Source organism: Pungitius pungitius, chromosome 15 (assembly GCF_949316345.1).
Source record: "Pungitius pungitius chromosome 15, fPunPun2.1, whole genome shotgun sequence".
Classification (NCBI taxonomy): domain Eukaryota; kingdom Metazoa; phylum Chordata; class Actinopteri; order Perciformes; family Gasterosteidae; genus Pungitius; species Pungitius pungitius.
This window is the reverse complement of record NC_084914.1, coordinates 13326928-13340665: the sequence shown is the minus strand read 5'-3', so window position 1 is coordinate 13340665 and position 13738 is coordinate 13326928. Positions and strand designations below refer to the sequence as shown.

The window sequence follows — 13738 nt, the reverse complement described above, 5'->3', positions numbered from 1 at the left end:
GCCAGATACGTTAGTAACCACCAGTCCATAAAGTTGCATAATATTTCAGACCCCCACCCCTGCCTAGAGGGAATATTCACAGCTTCCTTCTGATAAAGCATGGACGGATACTTCTCACGGTAAACTATCCCACCAGTCCACAATGACAATAGCGTGCAGGCACATGGTTGTAAATTAATGTTTCATTCGCGTAATCAGGAGCAAGGCGATCATCTTCTCCCCAATCTCGGCCCACCTACATCAAGACATCTGGCAAAACATCGAACATCGATCCTTTTTCTGGGGGTTGGGGGGTTGGGGACGGGGTGGATGGATGTGCGCCTACCTGTCCGCAGGTTGAAGGAGAGCCGGGCTTTAACGAGGTACGGGGTCTCGTTCTTGGAGCGCAGTCTCCTTATCGGTCTGCGGTCTGTGCTGCCGTCCGGAGTGGTCGCCATCAATTTGGACCGATGCCCGGGGATGACTGCCGGCCGACTTGGGCACACGCAGAAGCTCGGCCACTCACACTGAGGGTGGATGTCGATGGGGAGGAGGGAGTTCACGGAGAGTGTGTGTGTGTGTGTGAGAGAGAGAGAGAGAGAGGGAGAGAGAGGCGTTGGTGGCATGGGTCTAGCGTGGGGAAGAACACAAAAATTGATGATAGGGGGAAAAAAGACATTTATCATTTGATGCATATCGCATAGCGTCCCTTCATGCTATCGAAGATAAGAAAACAGTAAAAGATAATTAAATCATAGATGATATATGTACACATAAAAATGGTGAAATCAATGGAAGAGATGCAAATTAAAACAGCAGAATAAAATTGCTGTGCGGTGATGTGAAGAGATCAGTAATCAGATCTGTATTTTTCCGCAAAAGAAACAGCAAGGCATAAAATGCATAAAATGCAAAAAGACTTCATCATGAATGAATCATCCTGAATGAATCACACCGACAGCAGTACACCACTAGATGGCTCTCCTAAACTACACATTTCCCTCTCTCTCCTAACTCAAGATCATGTGCGTTTTTCAGAGCGAGCTTTACGACAGTGTGACGCGTTTACGGCCTTCAATGATATATTGCAGTGACAGACCTAACGTAAACAAGCAAGCTCGGCGTGACTCTGTTCCGTTGTTAAGTGTGGACATCTTCGAGCCGGAATACAGTTGGATTACTAAGGCAAGGTCAAATACATTTAATTCACCGGTCCTGTTTTTAGCGGAATTATCCGTAAATGCAACTGTTTGGTTGAGCAACTTCTGTCTGTGTAATCGCGTAACGATACATTCACGACGCTGCAAGCGAAGTTATGTTAACGTAAAGTGTTTTTTTATTTCAACGACTACGCAACATGTCAGCTAAAGTTAACTTAGCTGCGTAAAAGTAACTGGTTGACCAGGAAGAGCGTAGTGTTCAAGTCCTTTCTAAAGATGACCAACAAACAGCCATAACTCTCTGCAGTATTCCAGGCGTTAGCCGTAGCCCGTCAAACCTGTTTGGACACATTTGGCCTCACGTTACGTTTTGTTGCAGCTTGTAGAAGCCTCGCCCGAATTCTCTTAACTTTTAGCTTAAACATGATGTTAGTCGTTTTCGGATGTTACGTTACTACAAGGTAGCACGTTACCCTCAAAAATATATTTATTTAAATGTAATTAATAAAAAAGTATATATTTTCAGTCTTTCCAACATTTAGAGGGAGCCGTTGATCATTCGGTGAGGTTTTCCCGTTTCCTTAGTTAAGTTGCCTTCATGGCCTCCTCATGTTGCAGGCTGCTAGGCAAACGTATCACGGCCCCGATTGCATAAACACGTGACATGCATTCCTGCAGCCGTGTCTATTTATTTTTGATAAATCCAGTACTAAAGTGCAACAGGTTGCATGCATGGGCTCACGTCATCCGCTTAGAAAACAATCCCAATCATGGTGTGAAAATGTGAGCTTTTTCTTACACTTCATTCATATTGAAATAAGCTAAACAAAGGTTAGGGTTATGTTGTTCATTACTGCACTGCTGCACCAAAAGCAGATAATGCAGTTTGCTTCTGCATCATTTTTCTTACCTGCACTTCAAATGTATCTTTGCAAACATTAGGATCACCGTTAGCATCTGATGTCAGTATCTGTGGGTTTAATCAGTGTTTGGCACAAGTTTGTCAAAAGGAAGGTTTGATTTGTCATTTTTGGATTAAGTACGGAAGTTATGAATGCACCCACCTAATACATATAGTTAAAATCCTCACAACTAGTTGGGAGAGAAGAGTGCTATAATCCATCTTAATTTTGTCCCTTTTTAATGTGTTCTTTTGGTCCTCCTTTAAGGACAGAGACAATGCTTCTCCGAAATCGAGCTGTGTTTGCGCGTGGCCTTCGCATATGCTCTACTCACGTGATGAAAGGATCGGTGGTGGACGCAGCGAGACCCATCTCAGGTAACAGGAAGGCTGGCCAGTATCAGTGCTTAATTAAACAATCTGACATCAGCCAGTCAGATCGTCTTCCCTGAACGGGACTGTGCTTTATTAAAATAGAAAAACAATTGTAGCAAATTGAATTGGATGGGAAAATCAATCATGTAGTAACTGCAAATATAGAAAAAACTAAGGTAAATCGAGATCTATGTAGATAATAAGTTCATATTGAACTGACTAGATTCTATGTTGATAAACCAGTGTTTAATTTGCACAGATAACCTCTTCATTTAAATCACTTGTTCCTGAATCCACTAATGCAAAGTTGTGGCCCGGGAACCCTGAAACATTTGAATGTGGTAATCCTTGATGATGTATTGCTCGTCCCCAGAGTTGGCATTAGTAGACATTACCCGGAGGACTGTTAAAATTGCTGTTTCATAGCAGGGCAAGCTAAAATTGGCTATGGATGACAATGGGCTGAACTGATGTCAGATACCATTCCGTTAATAAATATCAGTTCATTACGTTTCTATCTGTCGAGTCTGACGTTTCCTTACAAACAAAAGAAAAAAAGTCGGATTGGTGCAATGCCAATGGAAAATGAACAATTTAACAGAAATCTTGATCCCTACAAACTGATAACATCTTGTGATTCTCGTTGCATTGTGTAGTGAAAATCTTGACAAAGCACTGTGCCATATTTTTCCCCTTCCTGCTATTTTCCCAGACATGTCTGAATTCCGCAAGGTCTTTTCCAACGCCAAACACATAGCAATCATCACCGGGGCCGGCGTGAGCGCGGAGAGCGGGGTGCCAACCTTCAGGGGAGAAAACGAGAAGTGGAGAAAGTGGCTGTCTCAGGTAATTTATTCAAAGGCAAAACACAGTTGTGCGTGGTGGTTATTTATTTTCTTTTGTCTTATTTAGGTCAAAGTTTTGTCTTCTGTCTAACATCCAGCTGTGGTTCCCAGCTCTTGCTATGGAGTGGGTGTATTCAATGTTTACATAATACATCTTTGAAGCTCAGTGGATGTATCTCGGCAGCAACAGTCAGTGCAGAGAGAGAAACCGTGTTTGTTGCATAATCCGGTTTCTTGTCGTGGGCTGCAGCGAGATTTACCTCCAGGAGGGAATCCAAAATAGGCTCGTACAAAAACATGATAATCTCCCTCCTAAATTGCACTATTTAAAACCTGCCTTTTACTAGCTGTCCAATTCTTGCCTCTGGATATTTTTGGTCTTTGCTCTTGAATTCTGACCCAAAACGGTACCCGCGTTGATGCCTCCACAGGACCTGGCCACGCCCGAGGCCTTCTCTCGGACCCCGTCTCGGGTGTGGGAGTTTTACCATTACCGAAGGGAGATGGCTTTGAACAAGAAGCCCAGTGCAGCCCATCTGGCCATAGCCGAGTGTGAGGCCCGGCTGAGGAAGCAGGAACGCTCCGTGGTTGTCATCACCCAGTCCATAGACGACCTCCACCGGCAGGCCGGGTCCAAACACGTGCTGAAGGTTCACGGTGAGGGGCGGAGTCGGGACGGAACTACAGGCCATCACGCAGGCGCATTGACATTTGATTGAGAATGTTTTTTTGTTGTTGTTTTTTTTTGTTCTCAAAGCTGATTTTATAGAAACAAATATCTACAAACAGATGTGTTTTTTATTTTTCAATGTTTTGAGTTTGTTGCTATTCAGAGACAGGATTTCTCAGGGAGGGCGGAATGAAAAGAATTTGTTGCCCTATGGGGATTAGTGGAGTAAATCAATCACTGAAATCCTAAAGCAGCGAATACTGGAAACTAAAACAGCATATCCTCCCCTCCTGATTACAGAAACATTCACTGATTCATATTTGTTGGTCTTTCAAAGAAACAACTGGTAAGCCCACAGCTAGTCACTAATTCTATGTTGGTAGGCCAACGCTAGATGTTGATCCTCTCATTCCAATGTTAACAAGAATGTTGTGTTGGGCTCTTTTTTTTTTTTTCTTTCAACCAATGCTATGGGTGGATTCTAGAAAGAAAGATAGTACAGTGTTCGACAGTCTTCTTTGCTAAAATCTGGCTTCAATTTAAGACCAAACTATCCTTGTCAAGGAGAGGGGAGATGTTTTCTGTGACTCCGGCGGTCACATCAGTCATTGGACAAACAGCTGTGTTTTCTGTGTGTGTGACGAACTGCAGGCAATCTGATGGAGACCCGCTGTGTGAGCTGTGGACATGTGACTGTGAACAGGCGAAGCCCAATATGTGCTGCCCTGAAGGACAAAGGGTAAAAGGCAGCGCCTCCAAAGTACATACACACTGATCAACAGACAGGAAGTGAAGCCTGATGTCTTCAAGAGGACGGGAAACGTGTCATTTTAGCCGCTGTGTTTGCTCTCCTAATGTGCAGTTCACCTGACCCAGATGTTGCTGATGCCCAGATTCCTGTGGATAAACTGCCAAGGTAGGATTACAGTCACCTCATATTAATAACACACGAGGCCAGGTTTACTAAGCCTTTTTTGCTGCTTTTCTGATGCACACTACGCATAGTTTTCCTTTTATTTAACAGAGGCTGCAGCCTGAAAACGCAGTCCTCTTTGCATGCTGCATGACTCCAGCGGCGTTTCTCTCTACTTCTATATAAAATTCTCTCCCTGTAAAGAGCAGGTGCATGCAGTTAAAAGGTTGGTGTGGGAGAGAAAATCCTGTCTTGCACAGGAATATCTATTGTAGCAGACAAGTGTTAAATTGAAGGAACAAAATATCCATATTTTCCATCTCAGCAAAAGGATGACGGCGCATGCTCATTAAACATTAATAATGTTGATTCAAAGGTGGAATGTCGATACTGGCATATCAGTGCCAAAGTAGTTCAAATTAATAATAATGACAAGGCAGGGAGAAGGGGTGGAAATATTCAGAGAGAAACCTCTTGTAAAGGAATGTATTTTATAAAGAAAAGTACCAAACCATCTGCAGTTATTATGGTAAGCATGGCTGCTCTGCCTGTGCTTTTTTTCACAATAAATACTAACTTTATAGGAGCCACACTAAAGTAGAGATCAACAACCTCTACCGATGCCTTGAACCGTCACGGAAAAGCAACACTGAAAAGGCACATGACATGGATTCAATCTGGAATATCCAGCTTGCCCTGCTGACCTGTGACCCCTGATAAGTGGATGAGAACGACTGCCCTTAGTCCGCTTTAGTATTTTAATATACGTATATGCACATTTTGAAATTCATTAATCTTGATTAATAGCGATTAATGACTAAATCTTAAAAGTAATGAGTAATCACTTCAGAAAGCATTTTAGATATTTTTGCATTTTAGAGACTGTTATTTAAATGTTAATGTTATTTTAAACACAACTACACACATTTAATCATCTTGGAGGCAGAATTCCACTTGGTGGAACATGTTGAGGATGTTGAACTAGCGACTCTTCCTGCTGTCCTTCCATAATGTAACAGCTGTGTTTAAAAGTACAATGTCCCCACATTTAGCAGGACTTTTTCAAACCAGTCTTTTAGGGACACAGCGGTGGTCCTCTGCAGACTGTGTGCCGCGCAGGGTGAAGTTAGATGTTGAGCTGGAAGTAGCCTAGCAGCTAGCTTAGCCTAGCAGCTAGCTTAGCCTAGCAGCTAGCTTAGCCTAGCAGCTAGCTTAGCATAGCAGCGAGTTTTCAACGTAAACTCATCAATGTGGCCAAATTAATGCAACAAAGTATTTTAATGTACGTTGTTGATATATTTAAATATCATGCCCTCGGCTGACTCTTCACATGAGAGAGATTAAGAGCAATTAGATATCTATGCTTGTGGGATATTAACCACCGACTTCACCCTGCTTTGCTTTGAGCTTCTGCTGACCTGCTCCTCCTCCCGTCTTTAAGCCCCCCCTCCCCTCACCACCTGGTGCAGTGTCCGTCTTTGGACGTGTGCGTTTGCGTTAGGGCCACTCGTTCAGTGATGAATGCAGAATGACCCCTTGGTTCCGCTGTGTCCAGGTGTGGCGAAAGCGACTGCCGCGGCCTGCTGAGGCCCAACGTGGTGTTCTTTGGAGAAACTCTGGACTCGCACATCCTGACCAAGGTGGAAAAAGAGATGGAGGCCTGTGACCTCTGTCTGGTGGTGAGTCTGCAACGGTTTTCTGTCTAGTCATGTTCTTTTCTTGTGTGAAGTGAAATGCTGTACAGTGGCGTCATCGCTCCGTGTTGTCAACCTATAGGTGGGCACGTCGTCCATCGTGTACCCGGCAGCCATGTTTGGCCCCCAGATTGCATCCAGGGGTGTCCCAGTGGCAGAATTTAACATGCAAATAACCCCAAAATCAGAGTACTTCACGTAAGTGTACAGAAAGACACAACACACACACCTGGCTATCCAATAAATAAAGTCACCATGACGATATATGAATTAGAAGTGAGCCGATGAAATCTTGGTAGTTGGTGCCATCCACTGGCAGCACTGAAGCACTGAGTGATCCTCCTCCTGTTCACCGACTGCGTGTGTGTGTGTGTGTGTTTTCTAGGTACCATTTCCAGGGTCCATGTGGAACTACGCTGCCTCCAGCTTTGGCGCCACACGAGTCCGAGGTCATTTAAGAGCCTTTTTGTAAGAGACTGTCTCGACAAACCATCGTCTAAAGACTAACGTTATCCAAATGTTGGTCTTAAAATCAGTTGAGCTGTTGATGCGAGAGGGAGTGTGGATCACCTTATACTTGAACATACCGTATAGCTCAATAAACTGGAAATGGGTTTGGCGTTTTGGTTGTTTTGAGTTTGAGGCAGTAGTTGTGCCGCTTTATTGCAAGAAGGCTCGCACTATGCGTGCAGCTGTTGGCAAAGGATCATCTTGCTATTCCACACACATTTTGTGCGTTAGAAGCTGGTAATAGATTGTAATGCTTTGCTGTAGATCAGAACATGTTGCTACTGTTGCCGGCTGAGAAGATTCCCTTTCTCTTTCTCCCGATAGAACAGATGTACACAGCGTAACATAATCTTGTGCCATTTGAAACTGTTTACACAACCTTGACCAAATGCTCCCTTTACAACTCAAGTGTGAATCAAGCAATGTTACAGAGATTTAGTTGAGTGTCCCTGACCAAGGACATGCGGCCCCTTCATTTCCAGCCTGATTCAGCTATACTTCCGTTTCCTGCTGCTTGATCATGTTTATTGTGATCAGTGGAGTCACTTGTCATGGGTTATTCATTCGATTTTTTTTTTTTTTTAATATTAATGTCTGTTTTCTGAAAGTTCGATATTCTCTAAAAGTGAATTCAATCTTCTTTTTTTCCCTGTCAACATCACTCACAATTTATTATAATGAATACTGCCTATGAAAATGTCAAATGTAATTATTAAAACACTAAATGCACGTCTGCTGTTCATGTGTCTCATTAACGCTGCACCGTGTGTGTGTGTGTGTGTGTGTGTGTGTGTGTGTGTGTGTGTGTGTGTGTGTGTGTGTGTGTGTGTGTGTGTGTGTGTGTGTGTGTGTGTGTGTGTGTGTGTGTGTGTGTGTGTGTGTGTGTGTGTGTGTGTGTGTGTGTGTGTGTGTGTGTGTGTGTGTGTGTGTGTGTGTGTGTGTGTGTGTGTGTGTGTGTGTGTGTGTGTGTGTGTGTGTGTGTGTGTGTGTGTGTGTGTGTGTGTGTGTGTGTGTGTGTGTGTGTGTGTGTGTGTGTGTGTGTGTGTGTGTGTGTGTGTGTGTGTGTGTGTGTGTGTGTGTGTGTGTGTGTGTGTGTGTGTGTGTGTGTGTGTGTGTCCCAAACGGACAGTAGATGCCAGCATGTAGCCTTCTATCCCAACTGCTTACTGCCTTACTGTTACAACACAGTAGCGCATAACACGGCTCTAAAAGAGGCCGAGATAAACAATATTGTATCCACTCGGATTCTTCTCTTAGTATGCATGAGTGAGAGGAAACGCAGACTTGAGTGCCCGAGGCCGTCGGTGAACTCTTGATTCGTAACGGCTGAGCCGAGCCGGGGAAACGGTATCGACTTCAATCGTAATGCTGCTGAGAATGGAAACAGTTTGAAGAGAGGAGCCGATGTGTTATCTGTGAACATGGATCCAAACACACTTTCTATGCTTTAATTTAAGGATTTTATTTTACATATTTTTTAGTGTTTCCCTGCCGTTATGCCTTACATCAAAATGTCTACTTGCGACCTCTGTCCACCAGCTCAACCAAAGAGTGACTTTTACCCAATAATTGACCAGGCAAAAGGGCAAAGATGTATTCATCTGGCGACTCCATGTGGGGTCCAGAACCCCCCCCTGAGAGAACACTTTGTGGCCTAGTGCATCAGACTCTGAAACATGGTTCATCTTTATCGACTGACTGGTCTAACGTGGTTATGTTACCAGGGTGGAGATGACGGAGACGAGGGCCAAGTTATTCAAATTAGCCGTGGAAAGGCTTTGTTCATTAGACGGGGCTATGATAATGTACTGATAGGCATAGAGGAATTATTGAGAGAGAGAGAAAGCAAGGGAGAACAACACACACACACACGCACACGATATTCATTGTTAGTATCTAAGGAGCATCACCCAGAGCGGGCTCATCTCACATTCATCCGCTCTGGAGAACCGTCTCCCCACCACCTCACGCGTCTCGTTCCGTCTTCACTGTGGCCTCCTCACAATTTGCCTATTCGGCTCGACACTTCGCATCCAAATCAAATCCTTCAGTCTGTCCACAAAGTATGTCCATTTGTCAACGTGTGTTATCACATCATCAGCATCGTTGTCATGATTAGATTTCCTCATTTCCTCTTCTATTACCGTTGCTTCCCCTTCGAGGAGCGGAAAAGGCTAAGTCCCATTTGTCATCGGGAGAGGAAAAAGTACACGGAGAGGCACTCAGGAGAAACCTCAGCCGCCTGATACGGTCATATCTGCGGCTGGTGTGAACAAGGCTGCCAGAGAGCCGACAACTCCTCTCCCAAGTCATTCATGAATGCAGTGGAGATGAAATAGTAAAAGCGGAGAGGTTCCCTCTCTGACCCCAAAACCATGGGGTTAATGCACCCATCATCACCGTTGTCAGCTCTACAAATATCTCTCTGTTTCTTCCAAAGAGGCGGTAGATTGACGGGGAGTAGTCATCTCCCTGTGTGTAGCCATATGTTGCCCTTAACAAAAGAGGCTATATTTGCTCTTTGACTGAGTCTCTGTTTTTAAAAAGCTTAAAGTGGTAGTTAATAGCCAGCACAATGTGTGTGTGTGTGTGTGTGTGTGTGTGTGTGTGTGTGAGAACCAGTGTGATTTGTCTTCCTTCACGTACAGCGGCAGAGATGTCAGGCCAAACTGTGTCCGGCTCGCTGAGAAGCCTTGGACATCACACAGACACACATACAACACAACAGGCATGTATGAGGGGGCAGCCACAAATCTTGCGGGGGCGTTGTGCTTAGTTTATGTGCTTAGTCGATTTAGTTTGAGGGGGCACAACATTTATTTGAGGGGGCCAGGCCCGCTCTTGCCCCTGCCTAGACCCGGCCCTGTTGACGGTGTCCATTATGGCCAATTAGCTCATGCATCATTCTCTTACACTTGGACCGGACTAAAGTATCAAACCGAGAAGGTGTGATCAAATCCTTTGCACGTCGAGTCTTTGAACCGTGGGAAACTCACGCCAGGACGGAAGCAGCAACATCATAAAGGATACGGTGAGACAAGCTGCCGGCATCAACAGCGCTGCGTTAGAAAAAGCTGCACTCCATATTATACATATTGATGGTGATTATGTAATGATGATGATCGACGCATTCGTTGTGAATGTAATGTCTTACAACAAGTACCTGGCGAGTGAACAAAAGGCTTGTTCCACATTCGGGTCAGACTTAATCGTGACAAAAACAACAGCAGTTGCTGAAGAACAAGCGCGGGTGCTGCAAGGCATTGGTTACATCATAACTGGAGAGTATTCCTTCATTAAAAGACAAGCAGGCACTTTATTTGCTCTTTTTGTTCCCCATGATGATGATGATGATGATGAGTGAATGTACTTTTGGTAGAAATGTACAGATTGTACACAATATTCAGTATATCTCATTTCTTAATCTGTATAAAACAGATGATAACCAAACACAAAATATCTGTTGAACATGTGCTTTAATGCACTGATGAGCTTCCCAAATCAATTGCATTATAAAAAAGGTGTGTTTAAATTTGGCTGCATGGTTTAGGGTAAAAACAGAACCACACCAACTTAGGTATTTTCTATTTATAGCTACTGTCAATTCCCAACACTAGAGAGGAGCCGGGGAATTGGCCTCACGTGCAAGCAACGCCAGACAAAAACAAACACACACACACACACACACACACACACACACACACACACACACACACACACACACACACACACACACAGTGCTAGCGACAGATACTAATCTTCTTGTGGTCTCCTCTTCTCAACCTTTCCTTGAACCCATTGTGTTTAGCAGACTTAGCTTTGACACCAAAAGGTTTGCTCCGTTGCCGTGGGAACCATCGTAGCGATGCTACTGGTCACCGCCCTGTCCTTAAGACCGCCCTGTCCACACCCTACAGTGTGTTTTTTTCCGATGCTTTAACTTGTTTATGGCTGGCTTGATATCCCCCACAATGGGATGAATAACCAACAAGATGTGAGAAAAAAGTGTTATAGACACCCCCCCCCCCCCTCATCCCCTCCTCCCCTCCTCCCCCAACCTCAATCCTGCTGAGGCTGGTGCTTCCATTGGCAGCCTGATTGGGAGCTGTTGTTGGAGGCTCAGGTGCAGGCTAATCTGCTCTAACTCTGCACTAATTAGGATCAGGGCCAGCAGCCCTTTTCTGCCGCTTATTGATTGAAAGGTATTTTTCTCCTACGGGAACAGCGGCAGACATAAGAGGAATCCACCCCCGCCCCCTCTTGCTCCCGCTCCCTAACCTGCCAGCTGAATGGTGTTTGTGTCTTTGAAATTCAACATCTACTTACCATTCAATATCAGGCCCTTCCAAGTGTTGACGAGTCTCATCAGTGGCACCTCCAATCAGCCCCGCTCTGTTCCCTGGGTCGGTGCTCGTTAACTGACCTCATCTGACCCACTCGATAGTCGTTGGGTAGCCATCTATTAGCCAGCAGGGCGGGCACCTCGAGCCGCCCCAGTTTTTTTCCCGTCTCGCATTTCTACCGCCATCTCTCTCTTTCTAATGCCACCGCTCTTGAGATAGGCTTCCCTGTGACATACACTATTGCCAAGGCTATTTCCACTCGCGAAGTAAAGTGCTGAGGTCTGGGCTCTGGGGAGTTTAACACAGGCATTCAGATAGTGGGGTTTTAAGCATTTAGACAAACCAATTTGGAAGATAAAACCAAAATGAATGGGAAGAATATGATGACCGATGCATACATTACGCATACATGTCATTAGCAACATTTTGGAAGTGCCCATGTACAGTATGGCTACAACAGGAATAGAGCTGCTCGTGAAAATGTATCCATGCTGCAAATTTGAGGAATCAATGACTCATTACAATGTTTTTTACTAATGTATAAATGAATGACTGAGGAGGGAGAGATGTGTTTCCTCATTTAATTAAAAACTTTGGTGCAAATATTACAGTTTCAGGGGAAATGTCTGGCTATATACAGTTTACAAATCGACTTAAGTGTGTGATTTAGGTCCACTTTGGGGCTGCCATGACCAGAATTCTTGTCAATCTTATCAAGATATTATTTTTGTAAATATTGTAATGACATGTAGACTGAACATTAAACATTTACATTTAACATTTAACATACAACATTTATATTGCATATATATTTAACATTTACATTTAGATGAAACGTATATTATTTAACAACTGTGTGTTACTGCCAAACATTATCTTTACATGAATTTCTCTCTAAATTTAGGAAAAGTGACACATGAAAATTGTCGTGCTGTTTTTTTCACATGATAATGCTAAATGTACCAAAACAGCAGGCTTTTAGAATGTGCGACATTTTACAAACGGCGCCCCATATTAGTGTACACCTTCTCTATCGCTTTGTCTCTCTCTGTCTCTCCCTCCCTCCCTCCATCCCTCCATCCCTCCCTCCATCCCTCCATCCCTCTCTCTCTCTCTCTCTCTCCCTCTCTCTCTCCCTCTCTCTCTCTCTCTCTCTCTCTCTCTCCCTCTCTCTCTCTCTCTCTCTCTCTCCCTCTCTCGGGGCACGTGATGCTTTTGAGGAAGGCGGGGACAAGGCACAGACAAACAAACACACTCACACGTTGCCTCTCCCAGATTACATGAACTATCAGAAGCTTTGGAAATGGGGGGGAGGGGGGGGGGGGGGGTGTGTTGCTCTTGAATCTCATGCACCTGAAGCCTATTGATCCACCCTAAGCTTGCACACAGACACATGCCAAACAGCCACAGTGGTTACTTCTTGTTTTTGTAAACAAGGCTTTGACCTTGCTTCTTCCTTTTTACAGTGTCTAGTGGTGTAGGAGCCTTCTCTGGATTCAAACTAGAGTTTAATATATCGAAAATAGCAAATCTTCATCACAAGGATTTGAGATGATGGACGAGAAGCATTGAAACAGTAATCCATATCTTAAAAAAGAGGAGTAAATACAGAGAGAAAAATAAACTCCTCTGGGACTTTCTTCGCAATCTCATTTTCCATCATAGTGTGTGCAGTTGAAACAAATGTGTGCAGCTGTTAAGCTCATTATCGTTGCTGATGTGAGTGGAAGATTAGACGGGAGGTGTGGTCCGTAAAATAAAGAGACGCTGAACGAGTCCCTGAGATGTGCAGTTTGATAAGCGAAAGGTTGCAGTCAGCGAGCGATCATATTTATTGTTCAGGGAAAGGAAGGTGCTGCATCAGTCTGACATTTGATGGGAATACTTTATTATTGTTAACAATCCCTACCATGCACCCCCCCTATCACTGCCAAAGGGAAGGAGGTTTTGTTTCAAGTTGGTCAAGCAAATATAGCTTTTAACTGAGTCAGTATACTTCAAACAAGCATGTTTCTTCATGCAGAATTTTGCCTCCAGCTCTCAGTTTAACCTTTAACACATAATATTAGAAGGGAACATTGCTAAATATTTAGGAAGGACTCCAAAATAAATTGTGTATTTCCATTAATCATCCCTTGACACCTGCTCCCAACATTCTGACGGCTAAGCCAGCATCTAGGCGCTAACGGTGCCAAAAGCGCTAGCGGTGCAAACGCAGGAGACAATCCTGGGGGGGGTGGGGGGGGTGCGTTCAATGTTTTTGGCGGCAGCGTTATCACCGGTAACGGCCATGTGAGCGGAATGATGAGCTAACCAGTGCGGGGGACACACTCTCATGCACTAGCATA

General features: G+C 44.3%; 2 protein-coding genes across 5 annotated transcripts in view; one reads left to right on the top strand and one right to left on the bottom strand.

The window, feature by feature from the left end:
• LOC119209170 (phosphatase and actin regulator 1-like) overlaps positions 1-884 on the bottom strand; it is a 28573-nt gene extending 27689 nt beyond the window's left edge. Inside the window, exon 1 of the mRNA XM_062557821.1 lies at positions 326-884. Within this exon, the coding sequence (XP_062413805.1) occupies positions 326-674 (349 nt within the window). The 5' untranslated portion in view covers positions 675-884. The remainder of the gene's footprint in view (positions 1-325) is intronic.
• Positions 885-1022: 138 nt separating this feature from the next.
• On the top strand, positions 1023-7776 carry LOC119209192 (NAD-dependent protein deacylase sirtuin-5, mitochondrial-like). 4 transcript variants are annotated; one of them, XM_037458313.2, is made up of 9 exons: positions 1023-1164; positions 2309-2418; positions 3128-3261; positions 3692-3917; positions 4582-4669; positions 4793-4846; positions 6399-6522; positions 6620-6735; positions 6923-7776. In XM_037458313.2, the coding sequence occupies exons 2-9, from the start codon at positions 2319-2321 to the stop codon at positions 6993-6995; spliced, it is 915 nt and encodes a 304-aa protein (XP_037314210.2). In that variant the 5' UTR covers positions 1023-1164; positions 2309-2318; the 3' UTR covers positions 6996-7776. The 4 variants fall into 4 exon arrangements, with proteins under 4 accessions (XP_037314210.2, XP_037314209.2, XP_037314211.2 ...); XM_037458312.2 differs by having other exon boundaries at positions 1040-1169; XM_037458314.2 differs by having other exon boundaries at positions 1042-1164; positions 2314-2418.
• The last annotated feature ends 5962 nt before the right edge of the window (positions 7777-13738 follow it).

Excerpts from the sequence above, each read along its gene's own strand:
- LOC119209192 (XM_037458312.2), top strand. The coding sequence starts at position 1,057 with ATGATATATTGCAGTGACAGACCTAACGTAAACAAGCAAGCTCGGCGT. Across the intron at positions 1,170-2,308 it reads AGTTGGATTACTAAGGCAAG|GACAGAGACAATGCTTCTCC; the intron begins GTCAAATACATT and ends TCCTCCTTTAAG. Across the intron at positions 2,419-3,127 it reads CGCAGCGAGACCCATCTCAG|ACATGTCTGAATTCCGCAAG; the intron begins GTAACAGGAAGG and ends CTATTTTCCCAG.